We start from the raw sequence: 22,131 nt of genomic DNA, 5'->3' as shown, positions 1-22,131 counted from the left end.
GCGAATGGCGAGATGCGGTTGGTGCCTTATTCTCGGCCACTCTCGTCAGGCACAAAGGCTACCATCTTACGATCCCTTAGCCACATCTTCTCATTCCCCGTTTTATTTGCGACGTTGACATCGAATGTTCCTGTCATAATTGACTGGAAATCAGAATTGACCTCTCGCAGTGGCTCCTCACATTGCCGTCAGTATCTTTTTCTTCCTATTCTCTGTCTGATGAATGTTGAGTTGCCACAGGCCACTGCATTGTGAATTGATGCCTGTGAGACAATCGCATACCAAGTCTCGTCTAGGATGCAAACAATGTAAAGCCAGGCACGTGCGATGTGACCAAAACTCTCCAAAATGTGGCCTCTGCAAACGAAGAGGTGTAGAATGCAGCTTGTCTGCTTCATATGCGGCAGACAAGCAAGGCCTCTTGCAACCCAGAATAGATACTCCTCGACGCGAGACGCCGTCGACTGAGGGGACTGCGTCTTCACAGATCGGTACCCCAACGCCTCCGAAACCAGAACTGGTCTGGACTAGGCTCGATATTGGTCAATGTGACGATAGTCTCCCCTGGGATCAAGATGAATCTCTTCCTCTGAAAGAGCTTGAGCTTCTTCATCATTTTACGACGGTCACAGCATTCACTCTGGGCAAGGAGAAAACCTTACATGAGTCGTGGCAAACCGCCGTGCCCCAGCTAGGCTTGAAATACTCCTACCTCATGTATGGGATTTTTGCGGTTTCTGCGCTGCACATGTACACAACGAGTAAGGGAATCCAATCAGCTAGAGAGTATCACGACTTGGCCCTGCACTACTATGACCTAGCCAGCTCTCGATTTAGAAATACCCTTCAGGTTCTCTCTGGTCGTATCAGCTTCACTCAGTTCGCAACATCCAGTTTGCTGTGCCTTTTCATTCTAGCATCGCGAATGCACATCCCCTCCGCCAACGGGTCAAGGTGCCTCGACGACTTATCAACTCTGCACAACCTGGTAAAAGGCGTGACGGTCATTGCCACGGACTGCGATGCCCTCACAGAAAGTCGCGACACTAGGCATCCGTTGCTTAACCCTGAGCCATGGGACGACGTCATCCTCGCACCCAACATCGAAGCCGCGCTTCATAGAATGACCGTCTACGCGGAGTCACTGAGCAATAACGGTCCTCGTAGGGAAGCCTATCACAAAGCCATCAACGCCCTTAGGGAGACATTCAAAGCCGTTGTTGCAAACCCAGGACGCACCACGCTACCGTTCTTCTGGTTCATGCGCATACAACGTGACTTTGTCGATCTCGTCGAGAAGCGAGATCCAGTCGCGTTGGTTATTGTAGCGTGGCATGCAAGGTTGCTGGAGAGGTACAGCGAGGAATGGTGGTTGGGTGGCCGTGGAGAGGCGGTTTTGAACGAGATCATGGGACTATTGGGAGAAGACTGCACCCAAATTCAAGTTTGGCCGAGAGAGGCGTTGGTGCTGTAACCTGGAGCGGAGTTCTAAGCAAGGACAATAACCACACACTGCCGATTGCTTTCGGGAAAGCTGTCTCGTGTAGGGCCTCCAGGCATCCATGGGGCAGCGTGAAGTAAGAGATATATTGAATTTGGAACCCGTCGTAACGTTTCCTTCCTGCATGCGAGCGTCGCTAGTTTCCTTAATATCCGTTCGCTTTAAGTTGTATCGCTGAGGTCGTAGAAGGACCTACTTGCGTATTTAGACGTCTCCAATTGGCCACCGCCACGACCCATCAGCCTTGAAAGCTACTTGCAGTTCCGATAGTTCAATACACGCACTGTTGTCTGGGATGGCAGCTTGCTTCACTCCTTTTTATTTTTAAACAGATCTTACATGTCTGCATGCTTATAAACAGGCGGCCGGACGCGTCGCCATAGCTCTCAAAGCAAATGAACGCCTCCTACTGTCGCTACCGAAAGCCATATTCGAAAAGCACGGCTCTCAAAAAAATACAGGTCCGGAACAGAAACAAGTTTGCGGCGGCTTGAGGTCAGTCCGGGCTTTCACTCAACTCCTTTTACTGCAAGATACGGACGGCTCTGGGTCGCTGTTCTGGGAGGCACAAAGAGTCTACCACACGGAAGTCGCGTTGAGCAGCTTTTACTCCGTTACAGCGACGCAATCCGTCTAAGTGCTCCAAGCCCATACCAGCAAGAAGCATCCTCACGACCCTTTGCTCACCACCCCCCCGACTCGGGGCCAGGTACCTGACGAGCCAGCCCGTCACGATCAAGCTAAGGCTCAAGTCAACCATGGGAAACAGCCAAAGCGTCGTCATTCTCTACGTGGTGATCGGTGCAGGCTGCCTCGTGCTGTGTTGAGCGGGTGTGGCGTACACGTTGCGTGTGCACGTACCGGACGTCTCGATGTCTCAGGAGCAGAGAGTGCACATGCGACAAGTCAGGGAGCGGAACCTGCGGATGCTCGAGTCGATGCTTCATCCTTCGCGAGCAGAAAGAGGAAGGAGTGCGTGGAGGGATTCCTGGACGTGATCACGGCCGTGACATTCTGGTGCTAAGGGCTGCTCGTCACGGGTACGGGGTAGGAGGAGCAAGAGTTGGCATTTGCTCGACCGCAATTCACTTGGGATGCCAAAGAAAAAAAAATAAAAAATGGAAAGAAACGAAGGAAAAATCAAGGAAATCAAGGATGGAACTTCGAGGAACAACCGTGGCATGCATACGGGGCGATGAAAGTAAGAGATGGCACACGCTTTGTACTTTGCTCTGTATTCTGAATCAGCGTATAGAACGTGTAGAGCTTACCAAAATGATTCATCTCATGAGTTCTGGAGACCGGATCAGCCAACGCAACCGTCAATGGCCTCCGTGCCTGGCTCTTAAAGCAGTCTCTCTCTCCCCCTCTCTTATTCTCTTTTCGCACCAGTCGTCTTCTATTTTACGCAGAGAGGGAAAAAGAGGGTTAGAACAAAGAGAGCGCCGCCGAAAGCCAGATTCAAGCTCCTCTGCTCTCACGCGGTTTCGGGACTGGCGGCACCATTTTGATCTTCTCAAACTCTCTGAAGACATCGAAGATGCTGTCACTCGAATTCACGTGCCCATGCCACCCCATTGACCGCGCCTTGTCCGAGCTGCGAATGGTCTCAGTCAGCACCGGGCTGAACATGCCTCACACAAGTTCTCTCTCTTATGTGTGCGAGAGAGAGAGAGAGAGAGAGAGAGAGGCACATACCTGAAATAGATGCTCTGGCTCCAGCTGAGCGCCGCGTCGGTGAAGGAGAAGACGCGCTCGATGTCTCTGAACTCCTTGTCCAGCAGGTCGTGCTTCTCGGCGAGTTCTTTCCACGCCTTCTGCACGTCCTCGCGCGACGCCCACTCGACGAGCGTGAACTTGTAGCGGATTTTGTTGTTCGTACCGAAGCTGGGCAACGCGTCAGCACGTCGGGCAAAAAAAAAAATTCTTTTTGGAGAAAAAAAAAATAAAACAAAATAAATTGCAAACGGTCCAGCATGGGGACGTGGTGACTTGCCCTCTCGGCGGAACCTCGTACTTGGCCGGCAATTCCTTGTACTGCCCGCCCTCGTCCGGCGTCGTGTACTCGAGATCGTACAGCTTGGCCAGCTTGGGCCAAAACTTTCCCCACGTGAAGGCGCTGTCGTCAAAGGTGTTGAACTTTTGGTTCGCGGCCGCTTCCGTCAGCACGGCCCACTCCTCCATGTACGCGTTCATCATCGAGCTGCTCTGCACCTGCGGCGACTCCCAGCTCCGCATGTCCCCTGGGTACTCCAGCTTCTGGCCCAGGTGCTTGGTGACGGCCGCGTAGACGGCGAGAGGAAAGCACACGTTCATGGCCGCGTCAGGCACGGCGCCGAGAATGAAGGACGGCATGCAGACGTTCCAGCCGATGCCGTGCTTCCGACAGTAGCTCCACAGGAAGTCTTCCTGCGGGTAGTAGAAGTTGGGCTCGAGGTCGACCCGCTTGTCGGACTCCTCTTGCGGCATCGCAGCCGTGCCGAGGTGCAGGCCGTAGTTCTTTGCACCCGTTTGCAGCATGATGCGCTTCGGCTTGATGCCAGCCATCGGCAGGGCCTCGAGGAAATTCGCAAGCAGCGTCGTGTTGACGGTGCACATCTCCTCGGCGTTGCTCCACAGCGTCGCGCCGGGCTTCGGGGCCACTTGGATGTAACTGTAAAAGAAGACGTAGTCGGCCGTCACCCCTTTCTCCTTCAAGACCTTGGCAATCTCCTCCGGCTTCTCCAGAAAGTCGAGAGGGATGTGCTCCGCATTGGCCGGAAGCGCATCGGCAATCGCAGGCGGCCTTCGCGACAGACAATAGATCTTGGACCAGCGCTCGGGAGCCTGACCCAACACCTTGACCATGTAGTGGCCGGAGATTCCATTGGCGCCGGTCACGACTGCGGTGAGACCTTTGACGCTGGGATCGAAGACAGGCAGGCCGTGATAGATGCCCACATCGCGGACCTGGTAAATCTTCTCTGCTACTGCTGCTGCCGCTGTCGATGCCATTTAGCAAAACTCTTTTACGGTGTGGGTGCTCACAAATGCTGGGGAAGTTTACCGAAAAGACGACGGAAAGGAGGAGAATCGAAGGGTTTCATACGCGACCCCTCACGCGTCTTGACCTCATCAACTAAGCTCCGTCCTTCATCGGCGTGGAGTTTCTCGGTCGGTGGAGGGGTTGTCGGCTTGAGGGAAGGCCTTACCCGGAATTGGACTATCCGAAAGCGGCGGAGACATGACATGACCTTCGATGTCCCTTCGTCTCGGACAATTTCTTGCTGCGCACAACTAGATGAGAGCGCAAACTTAGGCCCGGTGCGGCCGGCTACAAGTCGACACGAGTGAGATGGTATTTCAGAAGGACGGCATCGTTATGCTAGGTAATTCACGTTGTTTAGTCGCAGGCTTGCTATACATAAATTTCTGTCTTCCAAAGAGACCGAATTGTATTTACAATAAAAGAAGCGCCTATGCTAGGCAAGGGCCGACTGGTTTGCAATGGTTCCTGCTTGTGTTTGGCTGCTGCCAGCCGGTGCACGAGGCCGAAGAGACTTGCTGTGAAATTTAGAAAGAGCAGGCCATGGCCATGCTGAACTCGAAAAAAATAAAAGACACCTGGAAGAGCTCTGCGCGTCCTACCATTTACGTGACAGTATAGCCACCGTCGACACGCAAGTCTGCGCCAGTCACGTAACTGCTCGCGTCGCTAGCGAGGAACGTGACGGCGCCCATCAAGTCCTCGGGGACACCCATCTTACCGACGGGAATCAGGCTGGTCCACTGCTTGGCGAGCGAAGGGTTGTCGTCAAGAATCTTTCGCGTGCTGCGCATGGTTGTTAGCTCGCCTTCCTCAGTGGAACAGGAGTCCGCGCGGAACGAATGGACTTACAGGGCCGTCAGCATGTAACCAGGGGAGATGTTGTTCACGCGAATGCCCGCGCCTGCCCACTCCACAGCCAAGGAGGCGGCGAGATGTCTCACGGCCGCCTTCGCGGCATTGTAGGGAGCCTGTGGCTGCGGAACGTTGACGATGGCTCCGGACATGCTGCCGATGAAGACCATGCTGCCTGGGGCCTTGCGTTCCATCAGATGCTTGGCCACGCCGGTGGCGAACAGGTATGTGCCGTCTACGTTGACGCCCCACAGCTTCTGCATGCGATCGTATGGGTAGTTGATAGCGTCGTAGTTCTCCGTGAAGCCAGCAGACGTCACAAGCGTGTCGATTTTGCCATGCGCCTCAAGCACGGACTTGATGCAGTCCGAGACGCTGGTCGGTGACGATACGTCGCAATAGTGCGCAGTGATTTTCGGAATGCTAAAGAGGAAAGGCACGTCAGTCGATGTCCGTCGCTCTAAGCAAAGAACGATGGCACGGCCGGGCCGCGGCTGAGCACGTACTGGGTCGAGTAGTCCGCTTCCTTCCGCAGCGTGGCCGTCATCTCTTCGGCGCTCCGTTGACCCTCCTCCTCTGCAGGAGACGTTAGCGACGCCCACCAAACGACTTCAACGAAACATGGACGGAGCAAAAGTAGCAAAGAGCGGAAGGAGACGTACTGTTCAAATCGACCAGGGCGACGTCCGCGCCGCTTTCAGCCAACGCCTGCGCCATCACCAAGCCCAGCCCCCGGGCTCCGCCAGTGACAACGGCCGTCTTGCCCTCCATTGAAAAGCTCGCCAGCGTCCTCTTGAAATGCGGGCCCCCACGACCCACAATGGGTCTGGCTCGAGGCAGATCCGCCTCGTCGGGGTACTCGACTGTGATGCTCTCGTCCGTACGGGCATACTGGCCCTCATGCTCGCCAAAGGCACCGGGCTGGCCTACGGTGGTGGCATGGTAGATTTCATCGTCCGGCATGGGTGGTTTCTGCGGTTTCCCGTCGTCGTCCTTTTGCAGACGCGCGGCGGAGCTCAACGCGGCTCTGAACTGGACCTGCGACCGACGGGCGGCGGCAGCAGAGCGCGACGCCGTCCGCAGAAGCAACTGGGGACGCAGCATCGTTGCAAGAATCAATTGGTTATTTTTTTTTTTTTTTCCTATTGCGTGGGCAGTTCGCGGCACGAACGGGTGGGGAGAGCGAACAGACCCGGCGTTGTGTTTGGAGCGAGCAATGTTCACGGCGAGATTGCAATGACGAACGAAGGCCAGGACACGAGGGAAACTGTTTCAAGGGAAGAGGAGAGAGTTTGATGGAGACCACAGTCTGTGCAAGATTTGCAAGCTGCCTGGAGGACGAGGAACGGTGAACATCACGCCTCAACAAAGTCACGCCTGACGTCAAAATATGTGGGGAGCTGGTACGGGTGTTAATTTTTTTTTGTTTGGTGCTAAGCTCAGTTCTGCTACGACTTGCTTGGTGCTGGTGCTGCTACTACTGGTGCTGCACCACGCGGTGCTACTTCTACGACTTCTCAGCTTCCGCCTACCCCGCTACGCTCAGCGGCTTCTCAGGCGAGAACCCCCCCGGTGTAGGTGGGGGGGCAAGGAACGTGGGCGCGGGCGTGGGCGTGCATGTGCTGGTGGACACTGGCGGGGGCTCTGATTGGGCGGGCGCGGGAGCTCCAGGGCCATTTGGCGAGTGGAAAAGAGGGGCCCTCAGCACGCTAGGGGGGTCGGGGGGTGGAGCGGGGGGAAGATTAGGGGGGGGGGGCGGCCCAATTTTGGAAGCGCCACCGTCGGTCATCGTGACGAGGCTCCAGCTTCTCTCGTCCGTGAAACGCGTGGCCGAACAAACTCCAAGAAGCGCAGGCCGGAAAAGGCGACAGGCAAACGCAGCATCCCGTTGCTGAATCCGGCAGCAGTCCGGCAGCTCAGCACCACGGTGGAACGAAGACACGCAAGCGCAGCTCAGCTCGCATCTCAGGACGTGCAGAGCTGCCATGCAGTGCAGAGCTGGGCGGAACACCCCAGTGGCAGATCGCCTCGCGACGAAGCCCAGGGCGCAGAGGCGGCAGGCGCGTGTGGGTCCCATCGTGAGAAAAAAGCCACCACGGCTGCTGGGCAAGCTTGTGCGCGGGCTCGACGACCGCGACACAGTGCGTCTCAACACCAAACTCTGATCCCATCGTGACCCTTCTCTTTCCGCTCCCGTCCCTGCATGCTGCCGAGCAAAGGCTGAACAAAATTAACCCCCCCCAACTCCCGGGCCCCTCCTGCTCGTGCAATGCCTACACCGCTGGAAATTTACCTCGTAACCTTTAACTGCGCGCGCTCATTCATCGATCCCGCCCTCCTGGGCCCCAGCCTTTTTCAAGCATGGCCGAGAGACAGGGCCTCGCTGCCTGACGTCGTCGCCTTCTCGCTGCAGGAGGTCGCCCCCATCGCCTACTCTTTCTTGGGCCCGGGCTGGATAGACGCCTACCTCCGCAGGATCGAAGAAAGCGTGGCCGTTGCGAGCAGCAGCAAGGGCGTCGCGTACGCCAAGGTCGCAGTGCACAATGTCGGCATGACGGCGGCCATGGTCTTCGTCAAGAGCGAACTGAGCAGCACAGTGACCTCCGTTGAGACCGCGGGCGTGGGAGTGGGCTGGCTCGCGATGGGCAACAAAGGCGGCGTTGGCATCCGTCTGACCGTCGGCGGCGCTGAGCTCACCTTCGTCGCCATGCATCTGGCACCCATGGAAGGCATGGTGCTGCGCAGAAACCAGGACTGGCAGGACATATGCCGAGGCCTTGTCTTCGACGGCGACGCGAAGGCCGCCAGCAGAGGCACCGAGCGGGAACCGCTGCTGCTGGCCGGCGCAGGACGTCCGGCGTCCGGCCTGTACAAGCCAAAGAACCACATCTTCCTCTTCGGCGACCTGAACTATCGCACCTCACATCTGTCGCCCGCGCCCCTGGCCTACAAGACGTTCCCGCAGCCTGCGTCGCCGTCGGACTCGCCCAGCGACCGCGTACCTCTGCCCGACCTGCTGGCACGCGACCAGCTGACGCAGGAACGGCTCGAGGGCCGGGTCTTGCACGGCTTCTCGGAAGCGCCCATCACCTTCCCACCGACGTACAAGTACTCGCACGTCCGATCGAGTCAGCCAGGCCCACAGGCTGCAAAGGCGGGGAGCCCGGCTGCCGAAGGGGACAGCGACGCCGCCACCGCCGCCGCCGTCGTGCAGGAGCCCTCGACATGGACCTGGGCCAGGCATCGGTGGCCCTCGTGGTGCGACCGCATTCTCTTCTACCCTCCCGTCGGCATCACGCCTGGAATGTACACGGCGCTGCCGCTGCTCCCGTCCAGCGACCATAGGCCCGTGGCGCTGCACGTCACCCTCGATCCCAAGACACAGGAAGAGGTCGTGCCGAACGACCTGCGCATCACGCCGCCGTTCGAGCTGGACCAGCAGTGGAGAGCAAGAAGGGCAGCGGCAAGGAGGTACGAACTGGCCGTCGGAGTGGCCAGTTGGATCGCCCTGACCGGCGAGGGCAATATGACGGTCGCCTGCCTGCTGGGCGGCGCGCTGTCGCTGTATTTTCTCTTACGATTGTATGGCCAGGGCACGTAGAAAACATAGTACACAGCTTAGATGATACACATCACGTAGAGACGTCGCACCGTGACCGAGCCTTGATTCGAGTCACGCAATCAATCCAATACTGCTGTCCTCTGTACATCCCGGTCCACTGCATCGTCCAGAGATGGTGACTGCACTGCGGTAGCACGCCCCAAGCGGACACCAAGGCGATTGTCTGCGTGACCTAACGTCGGACCACGATCGAAGTCAAGGTCAGGCGTCTTTGCGGAGGCGTTCGGCGTACATATGCGCTCCGATGGCAGAGCACAGTCGATCTGTGCAACGCCGTGTCCCGCCGCTCACGTTGCCAACACAGCGCACAACCCGCCGCCTGAAAGGTCCCGGCGCGGGCACGAGGCGGGCAAAAGAGCACAATGACGTGCGCCGCCGACGACAAGGGCTCCGGCAATGGGCAGGCACGCGATTCGAGAGGGTTGAACATGACCTTCAGCCAAATTTGCGCTACCGATCATGAGGCGCGATCATCTAGCCGCTGCGGCCTCTGCTCGCCAATGTCCAACTCGGCTGCCTGCGCCCACAGTCGAGACAAAGAGTTTGGATGCTTCGGGGTGACGAGTCGCCGTAGGACCGCTTTGGCCAAGCGCGTCACCAGACCCGCTCTGATTGGCTCGCTTCGCAAGCGTGAGCTGGGGCTGTGCTCACAACATGCTCCTTCAGCCACACGTGCCGCTAGGCACCAGGAAATGCACATCGTCACGTACTATACACGGGATACACCTCCCATTTTACCTTCTCTACCTTGATATCAATGTCTCTTGCATCCGTTGCGTAGCTTTTTTCATCCATTGCGCGATTTTCTTTTCCCTCGCATCCAGCGTGCGCGACAATGGAATCGTACGGTCACGGCCACCTGCCGAGGGGCCGAGGGCGATATGCCCCCAGACATTACTCCGATTCGAAAGCAGCACGACTGACTGACTTTTCAAACGTGCCGGAGCGAGAGGCCGATCCGGAACTGGTCGCCCTTCACTCCGAGTTCAAGATCCAGCGGGAGCGGCTCGCTGCGTGGGGACGCGAATGGGGCGACGATCGTGTAGCGACCGGCGAGGCCGAGCTCGACGACACTTTCGAGCGAGCGGAGCTCAAGGACGCCGTCCAGGACGTGTTGGAGAACGTCAAGAATGTGCTCGACGAGAGCGAGCGAATAAGTCACGGGACGCCGCTCACGCCGAAGGGCGGCGAGAAGAAAGGTCCGTTCTGGGGTCTTGGCCTGAGCGATCAGAAGTGGACGCATGCGGATCGCTCGAGATACGAGCAGCTCGCCGACGAGTTGAAGACGTCGATTGACCTCCTGTACGACATCAGCAAGACCCGGCGGGAGATCAAGGAGAACAGCTACCCCGGCTTCGCTGGCAAAAGCAAGTCAGACAGCAGCCTGCCCCCTCCCGTGAGCAAGGGATTCTTTTCGACAAGCTCGTACAGCACGAGCGAGGAGACTCTGGTGAACACGACAAGATCGTCGACGCAGCGGACGGCGGCGAGTCTCGAACTGCCCTCGCGACTGGATCCTTCCGTGCTGGACATTCCCGCCGAGGAGCCGCCGCCGTACGACAGCGCCGGAGCAACTCCAATCACCAGGATGATCGGCCACTACAGATTGCCAGCGCCTCCAAGCCAGCTCGCCGGCGACGAGCCTGCCAGCGTGCTGATTCCCGTTCTGATCGAGTACGCGCCTTTCGATGCCAGCTACAGGACAACGGGAGTTCCCGTCCCAACAAACAGACTGGACACCCTCATGAGCTTCTATGCCCGCTGCGGGTCGATGCCGGACTATTCACAGTTTGCGACGCTGTCGTGTTTGGGCTACTTTGAAGACCCAAAGCAAGCACGCTTTGGCCTTGTCTACGAGCTGCCAAAGAAAGCGCTCGACCTTGAAAAGCTGAATGGGGCCACCATCGATTCACGGCCGGTCAGCCTGCACAAGGTGCTTCAACAAGCTTCGAAATCATTAAATACCAACAGACAGCTGCCTCCAGGCCCGCCGCTGGAAGATCGGTTTCGCCTCGCCTTCAACCTCATGCAAGCGTTCGCAAAGCTGCACATGGAGGAGAAGATTCTGCACAAGGACGTCAACAGCAGCAACATCATCTTCTTCCTCAAGCCCACGTCTCCAGACTCCAAGGGCCACGAGTATGATCTCCGGTCGCCGTATGTGTCGTCCTTCGATCTGTTCTCGGAGTTCAGCATTGAAGAGCCGCCAACCGCACCTGGTCGCAACCTGTACCGGCACCCACACGATCCCAAAATTTTCAACCAGAAGTGCGAATTCTGCGACAAGCTGACGTGCACGTGCGCCAGATACAGGTTCGACATCTACGGTCTCGGCCTTGTGCTTCTAGAGATCGGCCTTTGGGGCCCACTCTCGGATATCTTCAAGCAGAAGTACAGCCTGGACGACTTTCGAAAGCGCCTTGAGACCATCTGGGTGCGCAAGCTCGCCAGCAGATGTGGAAGCATCTATCAGTCTGTTGTGAAAGAATGCTTGCAGCAAGCGTCGCAAAATGTGTCCGACGAGCAGATGCGCGCAAACTACACCAGATGGCTCAAGAAGCTTCGGCGCTGCTGCCTGCTTGACGAGGATGAAGAGGTCACTTCGGCGTTGACACCTACGCGGGTTTCCAGCATTTCCGGTGCGCCGCAGAGCGTCTCTCCGGAAAGTACCATCGTTGCCTCCGAGGCCTCCAACAACCCGTTCTTGAACCTGCGCGCTGCGCCAACGACTTCGTTCTTCAGCAACCCATTCGCACGCTTCACCTCCAAGAAGACACCACTGCCGTTCTCCATCAAGGAAGAGTACGACAGCAACCCTTTCAACAAGACTGACGACCTATCTACCACGGTATCGCGCGAATTCGACAGCACCCAATTTGGCAGCGAGCTCGAACTCACATCTACCACCTCCACTACCGCGCGTTACTCGGCCGCCGCAAAGACTATCCAAAAGGCGTGGCGGTCGCACCGTACGAGAAGAGCTTTCCAAGACTACAAGAAGAAGATAGTCATTATCCAGAAAGCGTGGAGAAGGCGACAATCACTTCGCAACAGCTTGTCGCAAGCGACACAAAGGTCTGACAACGATGAGATCCGCATAGAGAGCGAGCTCGTCGCCGACTACACTCATTTCGAGATCAAGCATCACGAACCGACACCGAAACCCAAGCTGCGCTTGCACAACGTCAAACTTACGACGGAAGCACTAGACTATTGGCACGACGTCATGCTACCAAAGCTTGAGCGCATCTGTGAGAGGTGCCTGCGTGACTCTCCAGAAACCGTGTCCATCGATCTGGTCGGCGTTGGCGAGACGGCTCTCAGCGCCAAGCCCACCATCTTCATCACCTGCAGCAGCACGAGCCGTGTCCGGTGTGCAATCAACCGCAAGTTCCATTACGACCATAATCAGTTTGACCTTCGGGTAAGACGAGGCCGAGTGCGGCGAAGCAAAGTTAGCCAGCCCAAGAAACGGGCGCCACCACATCGAAGCATGATGAACAGTAACTATCCACCCTCAGACAACAAGCCGCTCAACCCTTTTCATCAGGAGAGACCTTTGTGTGGGGCGTCCATTGGCGCGTATGTTGGCAACAAGCACTTGCCACCCGTCAGTTACGGGGGTGTTGTTCGTGTTGACGGTGAGCCCTATGGAATGACTGTCCATCATCTCCTGGACTCCCCTAGCGACGAAGACGACAGCGAGTTCGACGAGCAGGAAGCCTACAGCAGCGCGGAGCGATCGAGCGCTCGTCGCTCGGACGGTTACGACGCCCTGTTGGCCGGCATGGCAGGCCACCCCACCCTTCAATCAGTGCCAACGGACTCCATGTTTCCTCTCGAGATCTCGGATGACGACGAGCCTCTGTCATCAGAAGACGAGGCAGATCAGGCACCCGAACTTTCGGACGAGGAGTACTTCTCGTCCGACTTTGAGTCGGAGCCAGAGTCGATCGAAACAGAGGAAATTCGACACACCATGGGTGACCTGACTGGCGTGCACCCTGGTCAAGGTACAGACATTCTCGTCACGCAGCCTGCCCTCGACGACGTCGACGATGACTTTTTCCCCAACGAGGAGGACAGAGACGACGACCATCTTGACAGCCACAAGCTTGGGTTTGTACATGCGTCATCTGGAATCAGACGTTGGAATCGAAAAGGGAGTGATGGACGCAGCATTGTGCACGAGATCGATTGGGCGCTGCTCAAGCTTGACGAAGCACGGCTGCAACCGTACAACCTGGTCCAGGGGGGGCGAAGGCATTTGCGCAACCCTCGACAGCATGACCTCCGCTCAACGCAGTTGCTTGCAAAACTCATAGAGCCCGTGTGCCGCGGTCCTTGCTTTAGCCAAAGCGACGACGAATTTCCAGTCAAAGTCGCGGGCACAGAAGAACTCGGGAACTTGCGCGTGCATTGCTTCGGGCGCACAAGCGGCCTGCAAGGAGGCGTTATTGGTCCAGCGATGAGCTCGGTGCGCATCTATCGGCGCAGAAGCTTCAGCAGGAGCTGGCACGTCATTGGCAACTTCGGCGTCGGTGGCGACAGTGGTGCATGGGTCATCGACAACGATCAAGGGCGCGTGTGCGGACACGTTCTTGCATGGTGTGAACGGAACGCCATCGCCTACATCTGTCCGATGGAAGTCATCCTCGAAGACATAAAGCGCACCCTTGGAGCGAAAAGGATATGCCTTCCCGGTGGCGAGGACGAGGTTGAGGAGAGCACGCGTAACAGACCACGAGGCGCGTCGAGAAGTCAGGCGGCGGTCGAAGATCGAAGAGCGCAGAATGTGGAACTTCCTGACATCGCACGTCTCGACTTTGGAGACCGCCAACGCCTAGGACTAGGGGGAGCAACGGCAGAGGACATTATGAGGCGCAGCGCCGCGAGTGCGGCGTTAAAAGGCTTGACGAGCGAGAGCAGGATCAACGGTGCGAGCAAAGGGCCGAGAATGGAATATCACGGGGTTATGAGTGTCAGCTAGTCGAATAGATATCCCACCCGAAACCAGAATTGACTGTTTTTTTTTCTTCTGTCACATTTGTGGAGTTTGTGAACAAACCTCCATTGCCTCTACGTTCATGCCAAAGGCCAGACTCTAGCTCTATATTGCCTCAAGAGAAACCGACAACTATCCGGTCATCTTCGACGATTTGTATTATCCTCCTTGTCGGAATTAGGCCGAGAAGAGGCTCAGAGCACCGCAGTCATCTAAGGTGCTCTTCACGCGCACGGCATAAAGTTGAGCGTTAAGGTTGACCGAAATCGGAAAACACTTGACGGCTCGAATCATGCTCGCCTCGTCGCCATTCGGATCCTAAGACCAGCTTGTTCCACCCTTCACCTTTCCGGCGGGACAGAGCACGCAAGCGCACAAGTCAGGCAAAAGATGAATCTGGGCCAGTGCCCTTTGCAGGAGCAGATGGTCCATCTGAAGAAGATCCTGTCCGCGAACCCGACACTCATGGTGGTGCTCAGCCGTGCAGCGACCCTCAAGCTGCCAAACTGGTATCTCGCCGGCGGCGCCCTGTCCCAGACGATCTGGAACCACATGTCGTCGCTTCCGCCGGAGACGGGCATCCGCGACTACGACCTGGTGTACCACGACGGCACGGACCTGTCGTACGAGGCCGAGGACGCGGTCATCCAGGCGGGCAAGGAGCTGTTCGCCGACGTGCCCGTCGAGGTGGAGATACGCAACCAGGCGCGCGTGCACCTGTGGTACGCGCGCAAGCACGGGCTGCCGTGTCCCGCCCACGACAGCGTCGAGGCCGGCATCGACACCTGGATCTCGACCAGCGCCATGCTCGGCGTCAGGCTGGACGACGGCACGGGAGAGTGGATCGTGTACGCGCCGCGCGGCCTGTCGGACTTCTTCAACATGGTCGTGAGGCCCAACGCGGCCATTGGAACGAAGGAGGCGTACGACAAGAAGGCGGAGCGGTGGAAGGCCATCTGGACGTCGCTGACGGTCGAGCCGTGGCCGTCCTAACGCGGGCTCGGGTGCTTGGGCGAAAAGGGGGCGTTTTCACGGCGCGAGCGCGCGATGGTACGAGGTTGTCGTTCATGAAGGACCGCCGAGGAATGAAAGACGATCGTGCAAGCTCTCCCTTCCTCTCTGCGCCTCTCTCTCTCTCTCTCTCTCTCTCTCTCTCTCTCTCTCTCTCTCTCTCTCTCTCCTCGTCCTTCGTGCCTCGAAGAGCGGAAAAGAACGACGCTCGATCTTTAATCGAAGGCCAGGGCAAGGACCTCAGAAGAAGGAGAGCACGCCCTGCTACTCTCGCGGTAGAAACCTCTCCCCAGCAGCATGGAATATCAATCGATACACAATGCTTCTTTTGAATGTACGAACTTTTTTTACACAGGTCGCACGATGAGACACCGCACCATAACTGGTGACGATACCGATCTAATCGTGCATGCTGCGGAGCACGCATTTTACTCTAATTCCTTTGCAGTTAACGTTGACTTGACGTGACCGTAATGATGTGGATGATCACGTGTTTATCGTGCCAAGTTTGGTCTGTGCGGAGACATTTCACAGCTTTCAGCTTTTTTCCTCGTCGGCGTAGGGGGAAGAAAGCTCATCACGCCAATTCCATCGACATCATTGCGCCTTCGGCGTCCACTTCCTTTTTGTGTCCTTTGGTCTCGCTCGTATCTTCCTGGCGCCGGTCGTCATCCCGGTGCTTGTGACACAGCATGTCTCGACGTCAATTGTTGCAGTCTGCGTCCTCGATTGGTTCGTCCATTCTGGCTTCATCACAGTCATGTCGGCGCTCGACGTGCATCTTTCAGCAGATACGTGGCATAAAGTACGAGTCTTTTGAAGAGAGGAGACAGGCGGCCAAGGAATGGGCCGCTACCGAAGGTAGACGCTACATGCGGCCGCGCAGAGGACAGACAAACTATCTATCCTTTCGGAGAGGCGAGGAAGATGACGTTTCACCCTCCGCTGGTGAACAAAGTGGCGACGGTTTTGGGCAAGAGGCGGAAGCTTCGGACCCGTGGGAAGACGCTGCCGCTGTTGAGAAGCTTAAGCAGGAGCACGACCTGTCCGACGAAGCGATCCAGGCCTACCGGCAGAAGCACGAAGGTCTGACGCCTAGCATTCTGGCTGAGTCATTGGCCGATGGGCTCAGCGACGTGGAGATATCAGAGGCAATATCGAGACATGCCGCTGCCCGATTCGACGCGGACGAAGCGTCAAGGGTCGAAGCTGGCCGCCTGCTGGCCAAAAATCAAACTGCCAATGCGAAGCCGGAAAGACGGCCGAACCTGAGGCCATTCCCCAACAACACGGCCTTCATGAGCCAGCCGGTCCTCAGCGAGGAACTGCGCGAGATGATCTATCTGAAGGTCGTCCGGGACCAGATGACCGTGCGAACGGTCAGCACCCTGTTCGGCGTCAGCATGGAGCGTGTCGGTGCTGTGGTGCGGATGAAGCAGATGGAGCGCGATTGGGTGAAGAAGGTGAGTCTATTTTACATCTTGCTACATTTTCCAATTAAAAAAAATACTGCGTTCTATGATGATCCCAATTCAAAAAAATTCGATTAGTCTTTAAGACACCAACATGGTTACAAACATGCTTTGCGAGCCTCTCTGATCGGCCATCATCCTCTTCTGCTCTTATCAAACAGTCATACGAGTCGTCACTGACTTGAACCATCTAGGGCAAACCTCTCGCCGTTCCCTACTCTCGCGCAGTCCTCGACATGCTCCCCCAAACTCCCTTTATTGACCCAACGGATCCCAAGAATATATCTCCTTCTACCGGCAAACCGCGCCCACAGCCACCCCATGAGCCTCTCAACGAGATTCCTGTCCACCCTGCAACGACACACCAGACCTTCGTCTCCGTGCCTGAGTCGCGTACATTCACCCGTGAAGACGCAGCCAAGGCGTTCCACCCAAATCTCAAGAGTCCCGATGAGCGTATTCCGCACCCCGAGCTCCTTGCCATTGAGAAGTTCAGGCTACACGGAGCCAAGAACAGCGAACTGCAAGCTTTCACGCGGGACATCATCGAAAAGGAAAAGCAAGAACTTGCAGCCAGAGCCCGGCGTGAGGCTGCGAAGGAGAAGGCCACTACCAAAGTTTATGAGGGAAGGCGGTGGCAATTCAAGATCCAGGACATTAGTGTAGAAGATGCTGGGCGTGATGGCAGGGATCCAAGGGGAGTCGGATGGAGATACGGGGTGCCGCATGACGATCGGAAGAGAGGCACGGTTAAGATTCCTACAAGCGTGTCATGAGAGTAACGTCATACCGTTTTTCTGTATGCATCAAAGCTGGGTTGCGTCGGCAAAGTGTCCGGCGTCTGTACAATGTATGTATCTATACCTGTCCGCTTTGTGCCTGTGACATGGGCTCTGTACTATATCTCATATCGCGAGTTGCATCCATCTAGTGCTGGCCCATCTGTCTGGGCTGTTTTTCCCACGGTCCTTTTTTTCCTTTTTTAACGTGGCGCATGTGGTCAATGTAGAAGGAGCACGAACTGTTGCAAGCAGGGCTTTGAGAACGTCTCAGGCCATAGCTCTACGTCTCAACAAACTTGGTATTTGTCTCATCACGTCCGACGTCTTCGTTCGGAATGTCGCATTGCATGACGGTCACGCTGCAGCCTTTCGATCACTGCCGGACGCAGGGCGGACGGGGACGATCAAGATGGGGCGCTGCACGTCAGATTGTGCCGCGCATTCTTTTAAAAACGCTTGATTGTCTGGATCTACCGAGCGCCATGCACACAGGAGTCCAATCCGGGGAATTAGGTGGGAACTGACGTGGGACAAAAGTCCGCTCCCACGAAGAAGACTCTCTCTCTCTCTGCCTGTCTCTCGCGTGCAGAGCAAACCAAGTCCTGCGTCTAGGTCGCGTCCGTACCTACCAGAACTCGCGCCGACAGGCAAACACGTCGGAAACGTTGATCGGTTCAAGATTACGACGCTGCTCGTGTGAGGTCGGCGAAGAGGATAACAAGTGGCGTCGTCGTCGTCGTCGTCGTCGGGATCAGGCTTTGTTCCCTCCTTTTTTTTTCTGAGCATACGGTCGATAACGTCGCCACAAAACCTCCCGACGCGTTGATTTTCTTTTTCAGACATTTTCAAGGGCGGCATGTTGATTCAGAGGCCAAGCTTCATCTTCACCATACGTTAGAAAGTATCAGCGATCCGAAGATCGAAAAAGGCCGGTTTTGATCATGCGAATCAGACGGCGCTGGTAGTCGAGTGAGCGGCAGAACAGAAGCAGAGAAAAGTTGTAAACCAATACGGTCTTCTACATAAAAATGAGGATTTATTGTTTTTTTTTTCTCCCTTTCATATTTTTTCTAAGACGCCGAACAGACGTATGCCACGTTTATAATCTGCTGGTCGCCGGCTCCGCCGCCTTCAGGGCTTCTATTTTGGCAAGCGCGGCTTCAAGTCCTCGTTTCGTGTTCTCGAAATACAGGTGCGAGAAGTCGGAGCTTGCTTGGCCGCTTATAGTTCGTGCCTGGATTCCATGGCTGATGGTGGCACCCTGTGTAGAGGAAGATGTTTGGTCAGCTTTGGCTTCTTCGTCTGTCAAGACCAACGCGGGCGCGGTAACTCACTCTCATCAGGTGGAAGACTTTGGCGACCTCCCACTTGTCCTTCCGCGGGTCCCAGCCCGTGATCTTGGTGTATCGGTCCAGTAGCTCCTTTTCGGTCGGGAAGCCAGACTCCTCTAGGTTCTCGTCGTCGTAGGCAACGCCGCCTTGGTCGTCCCTTGGCCCGCCAGACTTGCCGATTCCACTTGCGCGGTTCCAGTACGGGCCGACGACGTAGACGGCATCCATCAGTGGGTGGCCGATGGTACTCAGCTCCCAGTCGAGTATTGCGATGACGCGGGGCTCCGTGGGGTGCAGGATTACGTTATCGAACTTGTAGTCACCGTGGACGATGGACGCCCGCTCACCCGGCAGGTTCTGGCGGATGAAGTCGACGACCTCGTCGAATCGCGGATGCGCACGGCCGAGCTCCTTGCCAGTCTTGATGTCCTTGACCTTGGCCTGCTGCGCCTCGATCCGTGAAAAAGTATTGCAGTGGCGTAAGTAGAAGCCCGTCTTCTTGCCGAAGCCTTGGAGGCCAATGCTGTCAGGATCGATGCTGTGGAGCCAGGCCAGGGTTTCCACCAGCGAGATCCAAGCGGCCCGTCTTTGCTCCTTGGGTAACGTCTTCAGGTCTGGATCCGTGATGATGCGGCCTTTGACGAATTCCATGACCTGGTCCGCGTCAGCCACGTGCTTGGTTTTGAAAAGACACGACACAGTGTAGACTCGAGTTGACTCACGTAGAACGCGGTGCCGATGATGCTCGGATCCATACACAAGCAGTATACTTTGGGCACCGGGAATCCGTTTACGGTCCCGAGCGCTTTGAGAACTCTGTATTCCCGGTCGACCTGATGCGCGACGGGAGAGATGATCGTTCCCGATGGCTTCTTACGCAGAATGTACCTCACGCCCGCAGCGTCGTCGACAAAGTACGTCGGGTTACTCTGCCCATAGCCGATCTTGGTCGAGAGGACGGGCAATTTGATGCTCGGTATTTGCGTGACGAGATACTGGCCGAGCGCCTTGTCGTCCAGGTCATGGCGGCTCTTCTGCTGAGTCGACATCGTGAAGAAGTGTTATTGCATTCGGTGAGACGTGTTCGACGCAGTGGAAAAAACCCATTCTCTCCCTCGTTTTGCATGGATGCAATTTATTCGAGTACGTCGGTTCGAGCTTTGCCGCCCTGGTAAATCATATCGCCGAGGATCTCCAAGGGAGCGGGGAACAAAGCTGGGAACTTCTCGGGTTTGCGATCCCATCATCCGTCCGCCGGCCATGCTTCGCTCGGTCAACCTATCGAAACCACCAGCTGAAGTAAACTGAAAGGCGCTGAACATGGGACCAATTGTACGAGGGACTGAAGAACGAGCTCGTGCCCGCACGTCATGTCTCAATTCTTACCGCTTCTGAAACTAGTCGTTGTACACTGACGCCAAAAAAGGAGCACCTGCCATAAAGTTGGCTCTGAGCTTTTCAGCGACGGTTTAGAACTAGACTGGAGTCTGATTTTTGTCTTTCTTTGCCGCTTGCTTTGTCGTACTAATTCAAGCTCTCGGCTCGAACAGAACTTTGCCCACCTCAGTTGCGATCTTCCAGACAGAGTCTTTGAGGACGAGTTCAGGCCCCCCCAAATATCTACAGGAGATACTCCGGGGTCGAGTTAGACGCATTGGCTTTGTACATAAGCAGTTTCGATCTTTCGAATCACCCTTCGACTTTTCTTACTGGGTCAAAATAGGGGTTATCAATTTTGAGCAGGATACGTGATCTGAAGCCGCTTTTTTGATCTGAAATCACGATTCTATACATTCCAGTATTCCGATGTGATCATTCGTTAGAGAAAAGGCCCCATGAGCTTGAAATCTCGGCCAGCATTACTCTTCATCCGTTCCTCCGTGGGTCTTGACAACACGAGAATCATCGATCATGCTCCCGAAGATTGTTACTAAATGAAAATAATGCATACACTTGGGCTGTGAATCTACCTTAGTGTGAGCCGATGCATTTCTTCCCTTTCTATATGGATCCCATTGACCAATTATGTGTGTGCGAGAGAGTATTTTGCAGCTGGAAATTACGCGTTCTGGCTGTAGAACTCGCCTCGATTCGGCTCCTCTATGAAGCTCACCAAGAAAATAAACGTGCGCTAGAGGAATAATGCGACGGACAGTCTGCCACTTTGTGAGCTGGCCCGTCTCGCGTGACGAAGACAATATATACCTGTACCCATCATGTCCTTTGTATCTACCGCGAACTAGCCGAGCGGTGCTTTGCGAGACTTGATCGAAGGGAGATGAGTAGCAGTATGATCATAACTGCCGCAAGGGAAACACCTCTTGTCCACCTCTTCGTGGTCGCAGGCATTGAACAGCTTTTTTTCTTCCCATCCAAGTCATCTCCTACGTCGTCGTAATCATCCGTATCATAAATGTAGTCTCCACCAACCACAGATTCTTCGTCGTCCAGACTCAGACGTTGATAGCTCACTATTCTATCAGTTGGTGCATGCATCGGGGCAGGGAACGCCGCTCAGCGGATGCTCGAATTGTGGATGAAAGCTTCGGAGGAGAGTGGAAAAGGCAGAGTCGTTTGAACAAGCGACGGCAGTAAGAGAGCACTGGTTTTCTAGATATATTTAAGCCTGCCCTATTCAGATTGCGCAGAGAACGAGGGCTCGTGGCTTGTAATCTTCCCGGCGAATGCACACACAAAAACTATACCAGATGCAAGATCGTCGTCCAGGAATGTCGAGGCGGATGTTAGGGCATCGGGTATTTATTACTCGCCACAACAAGGCGTCACCGACAAACCCTATCTATCGTGACACTTTTCCGTCCACTTGATGTCGTCGAACTTTGACGGACGGAACAGGTTATATACGTGAGATGTAGATGGATGGAAGATCCCCCCATGGCTGTTGGAACAACCAACCTTTATCAAGTCACGTCGTGATTTTGCATAATTGAATAGCTGAAGTCGTTAGGTGGGTGGTACCCAGTCATTCTTCGCAGAATTGCATCTGTAAAGCAGACGGTTCTTCATATTTAAGACAGGAAAGCAAGTTAAGAACAAGTTTCCAGAATCATGCTTATTAATGTCTTAACTTGGGAGTGAGCTTGTACTCATGGACATATAAGCAATATGTATCAGTATCAACAGAATTACACGTTGAAGTGTCGTCTGCGCGGTGTACAGGAATGAAGACGCCCGTTCTAAATAATTTCTTGGCAGGGAGAATAGAATTTGCGAGTCATCTTGTTATTCATTCTGAACGCGTTCACCTTCAGTCCTTTAACATCTTCAAGGACGTGCTGCGGCGGACCTACGGTCGAGAAGGCAATCTGGGCAGGCGTTCTGCAAAGAAGGACACAGATACGTCTTATGAAGTATACACAAAGTCGTGTCGCCAGTCCGATGGGACGCACCAATACCCATGAATTGTTAAGAGAGTGCAAAATGAGTAAAAGTATTATGCATCGGTCGTGAAAACGTGCCTCAAGTGAAACTTGATGATGATGACTTAATCGAGGCTGGCTTTGAAG

General features: G+C 55.6%; 8 protein-coding genes across 8 annotated transcripts; 5 read left to right on the top strand and 3 right to left on the bottom strand.

Moving 5' to 3' along the window:
- The first annotated feature begins 112 nt into the window (after positions 1–112).
- PV09_04454 (uncharacterized protein) lies at positions 113–2,816 on the top strand. Its single transcript, XM_016357798.1, has 2 exons — positions 113–187; positions 241–2,816. Exon 2 carries the CDS (start codon positions 260–262, stop codon positions 1,472–1,474), a length of 1,215 nt encoding a protein of 404 aa, XP_016214590.1. The 5' UTR covers positions 113–187; positions 241–259; the 3' UTR covers positions 1,475–2,816.
- A 146-nt stretch (positions 2,817–2,962) lies between these two features.
- Positions 2,963–4,731, bottom strand: PV09_04453 (uncharacterized protein; the record flags this gene model as incomplete). The annotated part of the gene is made up of 4 exons (XM_016357797.1): positions 2,963–3,098; positions 3,200–3,388; positions 3,498–4,482; positions 4,548–4,731. 4 exons carry the CDS (start codon positions 4,729–4,731, stop codon positions 2,963–2,965), a joined length of 1,494 nt encoding a protein of 497 aa, XP_016214589.1.
- Positions 4,732–5,131: 400 nt separating this feature from the next.
- Positions 5,132–6,485, bottom strand: PV09_04452 (uncharacterized protein; the record flags this gene model as incomplete). Its single annotated transcript, XM_016357796.1, has 4 exons — positions 5,132–5,312; positions 5,379–5,804; positions 5,888–5,957; positions 6,044–6,485. 4 exons carry the CDS (start codon positions 6,483–6,485, stop codon positions 5,132–5,134), a joined length of 1,119 nt encoding a protein of 372 aa, XP_016214588.1.
- A 995-nt stretch (positions 6,486–7,480) lies between these two features.
- On the top strand, positions 7,481–9,090 carry PV09_04451 (uncharacterized protein). The gene has a single exon (XM_016357795.1). The coding sequence runs from the start codon at positions 7,651–7,653 to the stop codon at positions 8,980–8,982; it is 1,332 nt and encodes a 443-aa protein (XP_016214587.1). The 5' UTR covers positions 7,481–7,650; the 3' UTR covers positions 8,983–9,090.
- Positions 9,091–9,698: 608 nt separating this feature from the next.
- On the top strand, positions 9,699–14,047 carry PV09_04450 (uncharacterized protein). The gene has a single exon (XM_016357794.1). The coding sequence runs from the start codon at positions 9,839–9,841 to the stop codon at positions 13,991–13,993; it is 4,155 nt and encodes a 1,384-aa protein (XP_016214586.1). The 5' UTR covers positions 9,699–9,838; the 3' UTR covers positions 13,994–14,047.
- A 278-nt stretch (positions 14,048–14,325) lies between these two features.
- PV09_04449 (uncharacterized protein) lies at positions 14,326–15,187 on the top strand. The gene has a single exon (XM_016357793.1). It carries the CDS (start codon positions 14,399–14,401, stop codon positions 14,999–15,001), a length of 603 nt encoding a protein of 200 aa, XP_016214585.1. The 5' UTR covers positions 14,326–14,398; the 3' UTR covers positions 15,002–15,187.
- Positions 15,188–15,570: 383 nt separating this feature from the next.
- PV09_04448 (uncharacterized protein) lies at positions 15,571–17,506 on the top strand. Its single transcript, XM_016357792.1, has 2 exons — positions 15,571–16,482; positions 16,686–17,506. Exons 1-2 carry the CDS (start codon positions 15,712–15,714, stop codon positions 17,265–17,267), a joined length of 1,353 nt encoding a protein of 450 aa, XP_016214584.1. The 5' UTR covers positions 15,571–15,711; the 3' UTR covers positions 17,268–17,506.
- Positions 17,507–18,255: 749 nt separating this feature from the next.
- PV09_04447 (uncharacterized protein) lies at positions 18,256–19,781 on the bottom strand. Its single transcript, XM_016357791.1, has 3 exons — positions 19,327–19,781; positions 18,608–19,258; positions 18,256–18,534 (listed from the first exon to the last, which is right to left on the bottom strand). Exons 1-3 carry the CDS (start codon positions 19,651–19,653, stop codon positions 18,373–18,375), a joined length of 1,140 nt encoding a protein of 379 aa, XP_016214583.1. The 5' UTR covers positions 19,654–19,781; the 3' UTR covers positions 18,256–18,372.
- Positions 19,782–22,131: the final 2,350 nt, after the last annotated feature.

The sequence above is a fragment of the Verruconis gallopava genome (genome assembly GCF_000836295.1).
Source record: "Verruconis gallopava strain CBS 43764 unplaced genomic scaffold supercont1.12, whole genome shotgun sequence".
In the NCBI taxonomy this organism is placed as follows: domain Eukaryota; kingdom Fungi; phylum Ascomycota; class Dothideomycetes; order Venturiales; family Sympoventuriaceae; genus Verruconis; species Verruconis gallopava.
The sequence above is the reverse complement of the archived record's forward strand: the minus strand, read 5'-3'. Positions and strand labels throughout refer to the sequence as shown.